General features: G+C 37.9%; 1 protein-coding gene across 2 annotated transcripts in view; it reads left to right on the top strand.

Annotated features, from left to right (window-relative positions):
• Nucleotides 1–12,607, top strand: part of Snca (synuclein alpha) — a 100,671-nt gene extending 88,064 nt beyond the window's left edge. For both annotated transcript variants that reach the window (XM_041639163.1, XM_041639153.1), the window contains exons 5-6: nucleotides 10,923–11,006; nucleotides 12,010–12,607. In XM_041639163.1, the coding sequence (XP_041495097.1) occupies nucleotides 10,923–11,006; nucleotides 12,010–12,042 (117 nt within the window). In that variant the 3' untranslated portion in view covers nucleotides 12,043–12,607. The remainder of the gene's footprint in view (nucleotides 1–10,922; nucleotides 11,007–12,009) is intronic.
• Nucleotides 12,608–13,959: the final 1,352 nt, after the last annotated feature.

Here is a 13,959-nt window from a genome sequence, read left to right as displayed (position 1 = left end):
TCACCAGCTGGCAACCCTTTCAAGAACATAAAATGTGATGCTAGTTTGGAACATGTGCTGTTGCTGCTCAGGGATTCCTATCTTTTTTTTTATTTTGATAAATAAAAATTTTCTTTATTAACATATGCTATTTAATATATGCAAAGATGTTAAGTGTACTAAGAGCCTCAGATGGTTTCTTGAGCAATTCTTTTTTATTAATTATTTTTTTATTAAAAATTTCCGCCTCCTCCCCGCCTCCCTTTTTCCTCTCCTTCCCCCCACTCCCCACGCCCTACTCCCCTTCCCCTCCTTCTCCAGTCAAAAAGAGCAGTCAGGGTTCCCTGCCCTGTGGGCAGTCCAAGGTCCTCCCCCCTCCATCCAGGTCTAGGAAGGTAAGCATCCAAACAGGCTAGGCTCCCACAAAGCCAGTACATGCAGTAGGATCAAAACCCAGTGCCATTATCCTGGGCTTCTCATCAGCCTTCATTGTCCACCGTATTCAGAGAGTCCTGTTTTATCCCATGCTTTTTCAGTCCCAGGCAGCTGGCCTTGGTGAGCTCCCAATAGATCAGCCCCACCGTCTCAGTGGGTGGGTGCCCCCCTCATGATCCTGACTTCCTTCCTCATCTTCTCCCTCCTTCTGCTCCTCATTGGGAACTTGGGAGCTCAGTCCAGTGCTCCAGTGTGGGTCTCTGTCTCTATCTCCATCCATCACCAGATGAAGGTCTAGTTGGGGACATCTCTCTGGACCCCTGGGACCCCCTCTAGAGTCAAGTCTCTTGACAACCCTAAAATGACTCCCTTAATTAAGATATATACTTCCCTGCTCCCAAATCCATCCTTCCATTATCCCAACCATCTCATTCCCCCAAGCACTCCCCATCCTCCCCTTCTCACTTGTCCCTCCCCATCTCCCCTTTCCCCCATCCCACCCCATCCCCCAGTTTCCAATTTTTGCCCAGCAATCTTGTCTACTTCCAATATCCAGGTGTAGTTTGGGATTACCACTCGTGGAGCCAAAGCTGGCAGGAGCAAGGGTGCTGGTAGCTGGCTGTCATGACCCAAAAGTGAGGGCAAGCCCAGGGTCAAGAGGGTCAAAGAACAGCACTATCACCCCACACGAGTGCCTGCAGTCGCTATGCATAATCTTGGAGATGTGTACATGGTCTTCACAAAAGAGTGCCTACAGCTGCTACTCACAGTCTTGGAGATGTGTACATTGTCCTCACACAGACACTACGTGTCTGTGGGAAACTGTGAGTTCCTGTTGCATATTCCATAAAAGGCAATCTATAAAAACCAAATTAAGAAAGATCCATGAGCAGTGGATTTACTTACTGAGAGTTTAATAATGTAAATAAACTAGAAATAATGGATTCTTTAAAAGTAATTAAGAGACTACAAAGAAACACTTAGTGCCTTATTATAAGGAAAGGAAAAACAACATCAGTTGTGATGAGGAGCTAATCTTTCCTTTCTCTTCAGACCTATGTGAATAAATAAGCCAACTAAACATGATGACCAAATGTGGCATCTTCCCAGTGGGCTTACTGAAGATCATTATACCCCATTGTAATAATCAAAGTGGACAGAATGCAGGGGCTTAAGAGAGATTAGCATCTTCAGGGCTCAGCCAAGCTTTGTTCCTTGTCAGCATGGGAGAAGGAAGCCACTCAATGAATATAATTCAAACTAATCTGGAAGTTTGTAGTGTCAGGACCTCCGACAAAATAGCTTACCACAGATTCAGAAAATAATGTTGCCTGAGTAGGGTTCTTCATTAGAAGAAACCTGTTCACTGTCCTCAAGACAAAAAATAAAAATAAATAAATAAATAAAAATAAAAAGCTAAGCTATCTGATTTTGTCCTTGGCAAAACATCAAAGACACACACTCAATTTCCTTAGCAGTTGTCTGAGACTATTATTCCTGTGACAGATAGTAACAAGCTTTAATTAATACCAGAGATAGTTAAGGTATTTAATAAAATGTTTTACCTTTTCAGAAATTAATTATCCCTTGTTCATGGAGCCTGGCTTAATGTTTTATTGTGAAGATTTTATTTACAAGAGACTTCATAAAAATACAACATATTAATTAAGAGGGTGAGCTTTAGAACAAGGATGCAATATTTTTAAGGTTTTTGGAATATGTCCAGACCCTGGTGAAGCACCAAGAAAAGTCTGTTTTATACTGTTGCTCATTAATAAGTAAGATGTACAAGAAAACATTTTAGTAACATTTTCTTTCAATTATCTTTTTTTCCTTATTTAATTAATATATTAATCTATTCTTTTTGTGAGCAATCAAGTCTCACTATATATTTGGAACTTACTCTGTTGCCCAGACTGGGTTGAAATCCTTGGAAATTCTGTTTTAATTCTCCAAGCGCTGGTATTACAGGTGCTACACTTACTGCCTAAGGAGTACCCTTACCCATCAACTTTCTTTCTTTCTTTTTTTTTTTTTTTTGAAAACTGTTTAGTATTTATTTGATCAAATCTTTTATATTTATATTCCAAAAAGTCCTTTAGAAGTCATTGTAATGAGAACATCAAGCGTTCACAAAACTGGAGAGAATGTCCTGTTCTAATTCAGCAATTATTAGCACTATGCTGTATTCCCCTTTTCCCCCTTCCCTTTCTTCTTATTTATCTCTACCCTCCATTTCTTTCTGTTATGGTTTGGATACTAAATGTTTCCTACAGGATTGTGTTCTTGACCCTTTGATCTCCAGCTGGTGTTACTGTTGGGAAAAGCATGAAACCTTTTGGGCATGTGGTTTAGATGACAAAATGCAGGGTCACAGGGACAGTATTTATGATTATAGGCTGGCTCTGAATCTAGCCTGAGTTTTTGCTTCCCAGTCTGCCAAGACTTAAGCAAGCAAACCCACACTCCCGATCTTGAGGACATAGCTCCTGACTTCCTCACCACGATGAAGTGCACCTTCTCAGAACTGTGAGACAAAAGAAGTCCTTTCTCTTTTGAATTGCTTCTTTCACAGACACCCCACATTCCTGGCATGTACTGGTTAAAAAGTTCCTTTTTAACACTGATATGTTCAGTGTTAGATATTTCCAAAACAAGTCCAAGTTAAAATAAAAACAAAACAAACAAAAATCAAAACAGGGAAGGGGATAGTGGTCATTGCCACCATGTGACAATATTTAATTATGGGAGAAGTTTCAAGTCCTTTTTTTTAATTTAATTTATTTATTTTTTTATTGAGAAAAGGAGAAGAAAAAAAAAACAAGTTTCCACCTCCTCCCAGCCTCCCATTTCCCTCCCCCTCCTCCCTTTGAAGTAGTTTGTTATGATTAGTGAGAAACTAGCTCCTTCGTTCCTCTGGTCCCACGGAGACATTGCATAGCATAGTCAGTCTGAGAGGCAGGGGCCCAGTTAGGAATTTATCTTTCTAGACCTTAGGCTTGTTAGACTTCCCTTAGTCTCTGCTCAAATTCCTGCTACAGCTTGATAAGGAAAACACAGCCTTGTTATGCTATTTGAGGTTTCTTGATTTTATTCTTGCTGATGTCTAAGCTTCCATGGTCTGCTTCAGAACCCCATAACTCCTGTCCATCCTTTGCAGCTTGTTTTGCCAGAAGAGTTTCCTGCCAGTCACGGATATCTATTCTATCTATCTATCTATCTATCTATCTATCTATCTATCTATCTATCTATCTATGATAGATAGAATGTCTGTTATTTGTTTGGTTAAAGCAAACACCTCTGCCTTGACTTGTTCAAGTCTTAATGGTTCCTACTTTTTTTCCTCTAAGATCTTCAGCATTCACCAAGGTCACCTAAAATAAAAACAGTGATCCTGTTTCATAATTGCAGCAAAGTCTACCTGATTATTCGGTTGTGGATTTTAGGACCTGCTTTTGAAGACCAGTACACTTGCAAAGAGAATGTGGCTAGCTGATTCTGCGTGCACTGCACAGCCAGTCTGCCTCAGCTCAGCCTCGACCCAGCCTACACGAACTCTGATGATGTCTTATGCCTATCCTAACCAGGGGTTTATTGTTATGAGTCCAATTCATACAAATTTAAACTAATAGTACAAATCTCAAGTAAATCTTTAAATATATAGAACAATACTTTGCCTCAACAGTCCCCAAACATGAAAAAATACAGTTTATTCTCGGGATTCCATTGTGTGTTAAGAATTTCAAGCAGGTTGTATGCAAATAGCAGGAATGAAAGCTGGCCATTGTTGCCATGCTGTGCAGTCTCATTAGCTGAGTCAGCTAATGACATGGTTGCGCACTCAATATGGCATGCCCTACACCGCTTACCGAAGAAAATGTGGATTAAGATAGCAGCCTACCTCCTGGAAACCCTACTTAAAAAAGCTTTTACACAGATACCTACTTAGTGTGTCAAGTGTTTTATGCAACTGGTTTTCAATAATTGATAAAAAGCATTTACAAAGATTCCTCAAGTGTATTTACTATATTATCTTGGCTTTTCCTCTGCTCCCAAACCTTTTAAACAATGAGATAAGCAAGTGTTCATCTTTTCTCCATACTGCTCTATCTGTCTGAGAGGATTGCTGAGACTAGATTAGTGTGCCAGAAGGGGAGAAGACAAGAACGTGAGAAATGAGCTATTGGCCTTCTAATATAGAACATGCCCATGTTCAATTGAGAACATGAGTACATATTGTCTCTATGGAGGATTAGAATCTCCACGAACGTCCCTCAAATTGATAAATTTACATTCATAATCTCAAAACCCTTTTTGTAGGTGTGAGCTCAGGACAGTGTGTTTGCTGCATGGCTTACCAGTGCTCCCCAACTTGGCTATTTCTACATGACACATGTAGTTGATGGCATAGCAATTGACTGAGATTTCATTGAGAACATCTGGTTAAATGTAATAAGTGAGGGCAGATTAGTCACTATGTTAGTAAATTAGCCTTTCAGATGAATCAGGAACCACACATCTTCAGTCAGCTTTGTGTTTTGTCATTTGTTGTTCTTGTTAAAATCAGGCTATACTTGTGTTTTCATTAAATTTAATAATAGTAGATATCAAAGTCAGGGAAAAAACTCAACCACTGAACTCTATAGTTGCATTTTATGTGTTTATTAATATAGGATGCATGCATGTGGATAGAAGTTTTTCTCTGCCTGGTTATGTACAAGTCAAAAGACAACCCAAGGGGGTTGTTTTTCAGGTGCCAGGAAGACAAAGCCCTGGCAGAGAGACTTGGAACTCACTGAATAGACTAGGTGGACTGTTCAGCGATCTCCAGAGATCAGCTTCTCACAGCCTCACCTCAGTCCCACCGCTAAGCTCCCATGTACCCTACCCAGAGATTACAAGCACAAGCTACTCAACTCAGATCTTCATGCTTAGAAAGGAAATTTATTCATTGAGCCATTTCCTCCTAGTCTCATGCTCTTTTCATATTAAACAAAGGCTCTCCAAGTTCTAAATTGTTGATCACGGTAAACATCTATGCCACGGCAAAACTGACAGCAAAGTAGCCGAATACATGTAATCTAACTTATACTTATTTTTTTTTTTTTTTGGTTTTTCGAGACAGGGTTTCTCTGTGGTTTTGGAGCCTGTCCTGGAACTAGCTCTTGTAGACCAGCTGCCCTTGAACTCACAGAGATCCGCCTGCCTCTGCCTCCCGAGTGCTGGGATTAAAGGCGTGCGCCACCACCGCCCGGCCTTATACTTATTTTTGAACAAGTTTTTTGTTCTTGCAACTTCACTTTTTACTGTGTACATAAAATACATGGTTCTCTGTTGACTCCCCATCAGAGACTTTACATGTTGGGAGAAGTAGATGGGAGGTAGGGAGGAAGCAAGAGGTGGTTGGAGGAGAGAGGGGAGGGAAAACTGTGATTGCTGTGTTAAATGAAATAAAAAATAAATTGGAAAAATAAGAAAACATGGCTATTTGTCTTAACAAAATTTACTTTTTAATTTATATGTATGTGGGCTTCCCTATATAAGAAGTGGAATATATGGTTATATACATATTTTTCAATTAAATTTGACTATTTTATACACACATACACACACCCCTCCTAATTACTATTTCTCTAACAGTCTCTTATTTCCCTCTCATCCGGTTTAAGACCTTACTCCTACCATGGCCACGAGCCCCTCTCTCAACAAGGCATTTAGGTTTTGTTTTAAGCTCAGTTGATTTAATCAGGCCTGTTTATGTGAACATTTAGCTGGAACTGTCCAGTAGTATATAGTGGAATCATTAGTGGGTATAAAACTGAAGGAAGCATTTTTCCCTTTCCCAAAAGTACTTAGTACATAGTTCCACAGTGAGAGGTAGGGTCATCTGAGCCCTTCTTGTAGCTAGCCTTACTGTTGACAGGCTCATTTCTATGCATATTCAGAGCAGGCACCTGCAGCTGCTATGAGTTCATGATTGAAATTCCTTTGTTTTGCCAAGGAAATAGCATGTCACTGCCCTTTGCTTTTTCTTTTTGTTCTTTCTGTCAATACTTCTTCAATGTCCACTGATCTTTAAAGCAGACAGTATAAATATATTATTGTAGGTTGATCACCAACACACAGTGCCAATTGTAGCTACGCATCTGTACATTCACCACTGTTCACTGGACAAAGAGGCTTCTCTGATTAAGACTGAAAGTAGTAGCATTTGTTTAAGAGCATAAATATAAATATTTAGAGGCAACTTGATACTAGGTCAATTTGCTAACCAACACTATTCAGTATTTCCCAAGGAGCTATGATATCTCCTGTCAAGATTTTATTTTTTGTCATGTTTATAATACTAGACATGCATTCTTTCATTTGGAGTAAGACTAATTCAACCAGAGAGCAATGGGTTACCTCCTGACCAGCAGTGCCACTATTGTGCTTGGAAGATTGGACTCATAGACCACAGAATAAGAAAAAAAAAAAAACATTGATGTCCTTTTACTTCCAGCATCTTGCATAGCACCTTCTAAGACCATAAAAGCTAGCCAACAGGGAGGAGTCTTCCAGCTCAGATCTAGTTTGACTTCCCCCAATACTACATCCAAGGTGTGTAGTGTATTTAGGAATAGAGTATTACCTACTAGTGGCAGACAGCAAAGAAGAGTAGAAAGAGCTGGTATTGTTTGGATTTTATGGGGTCTCTGTGATCAACAACTCATAAGAAAACATCCCACCCTTGGCATTTGATGTTTGGATTAATAGCCCATGGCTTCTGAGAGAAATTTTGCTCAGTCATGTATATATCTATGCTATTTTCATCTGAAACAGAGTTCTAGTTGTATTTCATATTAGAAACATTTAACAAACTAGTATATGTGCTTATTAACCTTTACCCTATAATGTCAAATTTCTTTCTGTAAATTTTTTTCTTTGTCTGATGACTGTTTTTTTCTCATCTTTATGATATGCCCTTTTGAGCAAATATGCTGCTTCCTTTATTCATGGGGCTGATTAACATTGCCTGGCATTATAATAAAATAGTGGTTATATCCAAAACCTATCTTAGTCTAAAAGCAGTGGGGCCAGATCTTGATCTGCCACTTTTAGTGTTATAGATATAGATGATGGATAATTGATTAACCCTTACTATTGAAAATATCACTATGTATTGTTGTATGTATGTATGTATGTATGTACACTCTCTATGCATTCTTTCAGAAACCACAACTGTTCATTACCCTCCATAAACTTTGAAGTCAGAATATCTTTTATTTTATAATATTCACACTGACAGACTGGTAGCATGTATATTGTTCTGTTCTTATACTAAATGTCACTGTGTAGGTTACAAATGATTGCTTACAGTGGTCAGTAATTTTCAAGATCAGTTGGAAATCCTTGTCAGTTCTGGTCTTAACTTCTTGCTTCTGTGCATAATCCATGTTTTCTATGTTGTAGCTTTGCTACCAAGAATTGTCCTATTCAGAATCTTCTGTGGCACACTTCAGTGAAGTGTGCAAGCTAAGAGGAAGTAAGATGTAAGCGATACATGGGAACCAGGTAGGATGCAAGCTATACATGGGGAGACAGTTAGAGTACAGGCTATGCATTGGGGCATGAGGGCCAGGTAGGATGGAAGCTATGTATAGGAATACCAGGAAGGACAAAAGAAATATACTAGAAACTAGGAATATGCAAGATATACATGAGGATCAGGTAGGTTGCAAGCCACACACTGGAGGCCAGGCATGTTGGAGGCATTCATTAAGGGCCAAGAGGATTCAAGCTATGCAGTAAGGGCCAGAGAGAATACAACCTAGGCATAGGGGTCCAGGTGGGAAGAAAGCTGTGCATTTAAGGCAGCGTAAAATGCAGGATGAGTATTAAGGGTCAAATAGGATGCAAGATAGACATTAAGGGCCAGGAAGCAAATGTGTTATTCATTAGAGATCCAGATAGGATACAAGCTATGCGTGAGGATCCAGGTGGTACTGCAGCATAGATCTCTCTGAAAAAGAGGAGGCACAATATAAAATAGCCTTGTCCCAAGATTTTGACAATGGCTGCAGTAACAATGGCTGATATTAGAATGTCTTTTGCATGACCACTTCATCTGTACCAATACCTTGCTCTCTCTTTGCCCTTTGGCTGTTGTTTAACACATTCAGGTGATCCATCAGAGTGTTTTATAAAGATATTCTTGCTTTTTATTTAAACAAATACTCTGTTTTGTTCTTTGCGTAGGGCATATATTTATACCATAAAAAGATATAATACTCCCTTGAAGCATATTCACAGATAAACTATGGAAGCATATCTGTGACTTTACTTTTATTATAGAAATTATGGTTCCTTGATGATTTCTGAAACCCTTGCCTACAAACATTTTCTGAATTTCTAAAAAAAATCTGATAATGATAATTACTCATGAATTTGTAAAATATGGTATTACCTTTGAATTTTACTCAATCAATCTTTAGTACAAGAAAAAAATATACTCAAAAACATATAAACTATATTTTTAAAATATAACTCATTATTATTCACTTACAATTTGGTTGATATTATATTTAAAATTAACAAGAATGTGTTTTAATTTATTGTAGTACATGACAAGCAACATCCAGTTGTTTCCTGGCTGAACTTCAAAGTGAAAACAATTACCCCTTCATAGATGGGGACAGTCACATCCAATGATACCTTCCCTCTTCTCTTACCCATGTAGGATCACTTCTTTTATGAGAATCAGCAGTCCCCAAGATTGGCCTGCCATTTGTCTCATCCAGTTTATAACATAAGTCTCACAGATTACATTATAAATGCACAGATCTGGTGGTTCATCATATTTCCTTTATATTGACTGTCTCCAAAAAGCATTAGCATATCAATCAGAGGAGTCGATGGTATTAGTTGCTTCTTAGAGTTGTATACAAGTAAAAAGATCTCTCTGCTTTCTTCTCTTACTAAAACTAGTTGATGCTGAGAAGTAGTATGGGAAACATGTCCAGGGTCACAAAATATTAATAATCTAGTGTGTCTAGAATTGTAATGTGCATCTTATGACCAAATCCTGGTGCTGAACAACAAAAACTTGGATTTTTATATTACAGTATTTTGTATTGTGAAAGTAATATCTTGCCACACATTTTGAAGTGAGATGTTTTGAGAATGGTTTGTATTTTATTTAACTTAAAAACAAATTGGACACTCTGGATTTTTAAATGGAGATTGGTGATGTCCATGAAGCAGGAAAGGATGATCTATAAGCTATTCTCTCCAACTGCCAAAAGCATGATCTTCAGAGTCTGATCTGATGTTGCTTCACTGTCCACCATTGTCTCTTCCCTCCCATATTGGCCTTGTCATGTCTATGATAAAAACAGGGGGGGAGTTAACATTTACACAACAATATAGTCCACGTAAACTGAACATCCTTTGACATCTTCAAGTGAGCCTGTTTAGACTCTGGTTGCATTTTTACTTGTTGAATTTTACTGAACTCTATAATTTAATAATTGCTTTGCTGGAACAAATGGGAAGGAACAAAAGATTTTTGATGGAGAATACAAATAAGCTGCATCGTGATGGGCTGGATGTTAGGGTGTCTGCATTTATGGAGAGATAATCTGAAAAATTGTTTCAATCATGTCTTTGGTTTTATAACTGCAATTATGAATAATTTCAGACTTTGTGTTTTAGAAGAGAACTTATTTCCTTGCCAGCATTTAAAAATAAATTATTAGGGCTGGAGATATGGCTCAGTAGTTAAAAGCACAGGTTCTTCCAGAGGCCCCAGTCCTAGCACCCATATGAAGGATCACAGCTGTCTGTATAGCTCCAGTTCCAAGGAATATGATGCTTTCTTCTTGTCTCTATGAGTACCAGGCATGCACACAGTGAACAGAAATGCATGCAGGGCAAACACCGATACATATAAAATAAAATAAAAATAATTTTTTAAAGTAAATTATAAACAATATATACTTAGCCTTAGAAAATTTAGGGGAAAATAAATAATAATTTGTCTATATATATTTATTTTACTGTTTTGGAGCTTTTCAACTTTTGCATTCAAATGCTAATGGGTTCTGTTCAAAAATGCTGTTCTGATAAACATTACACCATAGCCAAGTTCTCATTATTAGAGAATTAACATATGTTTTATAATAATTTTGAATAAATTACGATTATTTTGCTCATCATTACCCATTGATTATAAACCACTGTGTTACTATCACATTGCTCTTATAAAGAGAATTTATGGACTTTAGCTTTGGCAACTTCCTAGTCACCTGGGTAAAAACCTGGTACTCTTCAGATTGGTAACCCATGTTTGAACAGTTTTATCATAGGTGTGGTACCATTAGAATTCCATAGATAGTACTAAAGTGGGAAACTCTGACAATACTCCATTGAACATCTCATAAATGTGTCCGATATAATTTTATTCAAACTATATTTCAATAGTTAGAATGATTTCTCGTTGTGTTTTGCATTTCTCTCTTTGACTGTAGGGTGAAGAAGGGTACCCACAAGAAGGAATTCTGGAAGACATGCCTGTGGATCCTAGCAGTGAGGCTTATGAAATGCCTTCAGAGGTAAATGGTCTATATACAGAAAACCAAGAAAAGTAGTTGGGATGTTTAATTTAGGTCATACCAAATTTAGTATCACCAAAAGCCAATGGCTATCAGATCTTCCCCCATATTAGGGTCTGGGTAGTTCAATCAAGAAAAGATTTCAGAGGAACTGATTTTGATCTGTGTGGGAGAGCATGGGAGATAATATAGATCAAAATGAGAATAGAATATTCTAGCACAAGAGACTACCAGAAACAAAGGCAGATGGAAGTGTCAGAGGAACAGTGAATGTACAGTTATTAATCATGCTTAGAAAACAGAAATATGACAGATTAAAATGGAAGATATAATTAAGGTTAAGGAAAACTATAGAGCACCAAGATAACTTTGTCAGTTAAGTTTATATTTGTTTAAAACAAGACAAAGCAAAACAAAAAGCAGGTGTTTGAAGATAAATTTAGTTTAACAGCAGAATCTTGATGTAATTGGAATTATTCTTGAGGAAGGGTACCTAATCTAGCTAGTTATGCCTACTGTTGTTGTGTTTATCCACATTTGGCCAGGAGGCTTAGGTTTTAGAATAAGGTAAAGAAATCATTAAAGCTGGCCATGAAGTGGCGTTTCCTAATGGGAGAGAGAAATGCGCCTTGTCTCTAAGCATTGCCACTTCTGAGAACAAGAGTCTCTGAGCTCAGGAAGAAGTTCCATGCAGTTGATCTTGGTGCTCACAGCTTGCAGTTCTCAATTAAGGAAACAAATCCAGAAGGCTAGGTAATTCACACTGTCGGACGAGACCACAAATCAAATAACACACCTGGAATTAGGCCTAATAAGCTAACCCTGACAACTCCCATAACTTATAGATGACAGGTATGAACAAACAAATAAATGTGTGAGACGTTCCAAACACTGTTCTTAGAGTTTTATCTGGTGGGAGATGGGCCCTTCTCTCGTGTGAAGTAGACTTTTGATAGCTGTGACTTTCACAGACAAGTCATTCTCTCTTTCTCTCTGATGACAGGAAGGGTACCAAGACTATGAGCCCGAAGCCTAAGAGGGCCTTGAGTCCCAGTGTCCTGAAATCTCCGGCCACTGTCCCATGGCGTACAAGTGCTCAGTTCCAATGTGCCCATTCATGACGTTTTCTCAAAGCTGTACAGTGTGTTTCAAAGTCTTCCATCAGCAGTGATTGACGTCCTGTACCTGCCCCTCAGCATCCCGGTGCTTCCCTCTCACTACAGTGAATACATGGTAGCAGGGTCCTGTGTGCTGTGGATCTCGTGGCTTCAAACCTAAATAACATTAAAATAAAATAAAATTTAAATAAAATTAAAACACCTAAGTGACTACCACTTATTTCTAAACCTTCACTATTTTTGTTGCTGTTCTTGAGAAGTTGTGACTTGCTATCTTATAAGAGTTTTAGGTGTCCTTAATGATTCTTTTTGTCTAAGAATGATGTATTGTGAAATTTGTTAATAATATATTTTAAAATATGTGAGCATGAAACTATGCACCTATAAATATTAATTATGAATTTTACAGTTTTGTGATGTGTTTTATTAACTTGTGTTTGTACATAAATGGTGAAAACTAAAATAAAATATCATCTCATTGCAAAATTATTCTTTTCCATGTCACTTTAGTAATGAAATCATGCTTATCAGGGACATAAAACTGGAAATGACAACTGACACAAAGAACCTGAATTTAAAGTCTTAAACACAATATTTTGAAATGGGGAGGAGTGAGAGATGGAACGAATATTCACCTGCGGGAGGAGTTCCCCAGTGTAGCTGCCCAGAGCCAGGTCTGATCAATGGTGCTGCTCTGAGTGCTGGCTGCATTGAGAAACAGTTCAGTGACACTAAAGAGTGTGAGTGATAGTGACAACCTCCCTTTTACATACTCATAAGACACATTAGCATATCAAAGCCCCACCCCACCCCCCAAACCACTGAATGTGGAGTTTCTTGCATATCCATACCTAAAAGGCCTCAGTAAGCAGATTGGCATATATGATACCTCAGCAGTTATGGGAAGACAAGAGCAAAATGGAACAAAAAGAAATGTTGTTTTGTAAATACAGAGGCTTGAGAATTTTTTTTTTCAGGAAAAGTTTCCTTCAAGAGGATTAATTAATTTCCCATGAGTGTAGAAAAAAACTTGACAATTATTGAAAACTTATTTAATCCATCTTTCTAGTTATTAAGGAGGAAAAAAAGCATAGCCATGGTGAAAGCCATTTGTAGGCGGTAAAATTTCAGTAAAGATTATTGTGGTTTATATATGATGATGAGTACTTTGATGCATGGGGACTGACAGGAAAGGAAGGGGAAGTAGAGACCATAAAGACAGCACCATAGTTGAGAACACACAACTACAATGTGTTCAGTGGCATATGTGCTTTGACACGGGAGAGAAGTGACAATTTTCTTATCCTTAAGCTTCCTTGAAGCTGAGGAATGATTTCTTATTAAGATGCCCTATATGTTGTTTGGGCTATCTCTTAAATCTACCAAAAGCATCATCTTTCTTTTAAAAAAAATAAATGGTAATAAATAACGGAAAAAAATCAAATTGATAGCAGTGACAAAGAGCAGTGTGGAGTGAAGGAAGAATATGTTGGACCTTCAGGGCTTCTATTGATAGAAATTATATTATAAATCTCTCCTTCCTTAAGCAGATTCTATTAATGTATGAGCAGTTAATTATGTTTTTAAAAAATGTTAATAGTTTATTTTTCACTCAGCACTTAACTTAATTCCTCAGTCCTCACAAGACTTGATACAGTCCTGTACATGGCTCTTGTCTAAAACTTTAGCATTGAGGGTGTAAATCCCAAGTCCAATTTATTTGATCTGTAAGGAGTTCACCAAGGACTATAAAGAAAACCTTCTATAGCAGGTTTGGGAACACAATTGGTAGCACACCATGCTCAAGTGTATACTTTGGAATTCCAACTGTGTCA

The sequence above is a fragment of the Microtus oregoni genome, unplaced genomic scaffold (assembly GCF_018167655.1).
Source record: "Microtus oregoni isolate MIOR12 unplaced genomic scaffold, Mior012 000002F_ref0000024, whole genome shotgun sequence".
NCBI classification, from domain to species: domain Eukaryota; kingdom Metazoa; phylum Chordata; class Mammalia; order Rodentia; family Cricetidae; genus Microtus; species Microtus oregoni.
This window is presented reverse-complemented; position numbering and strand designations above follow the sequence as displayed.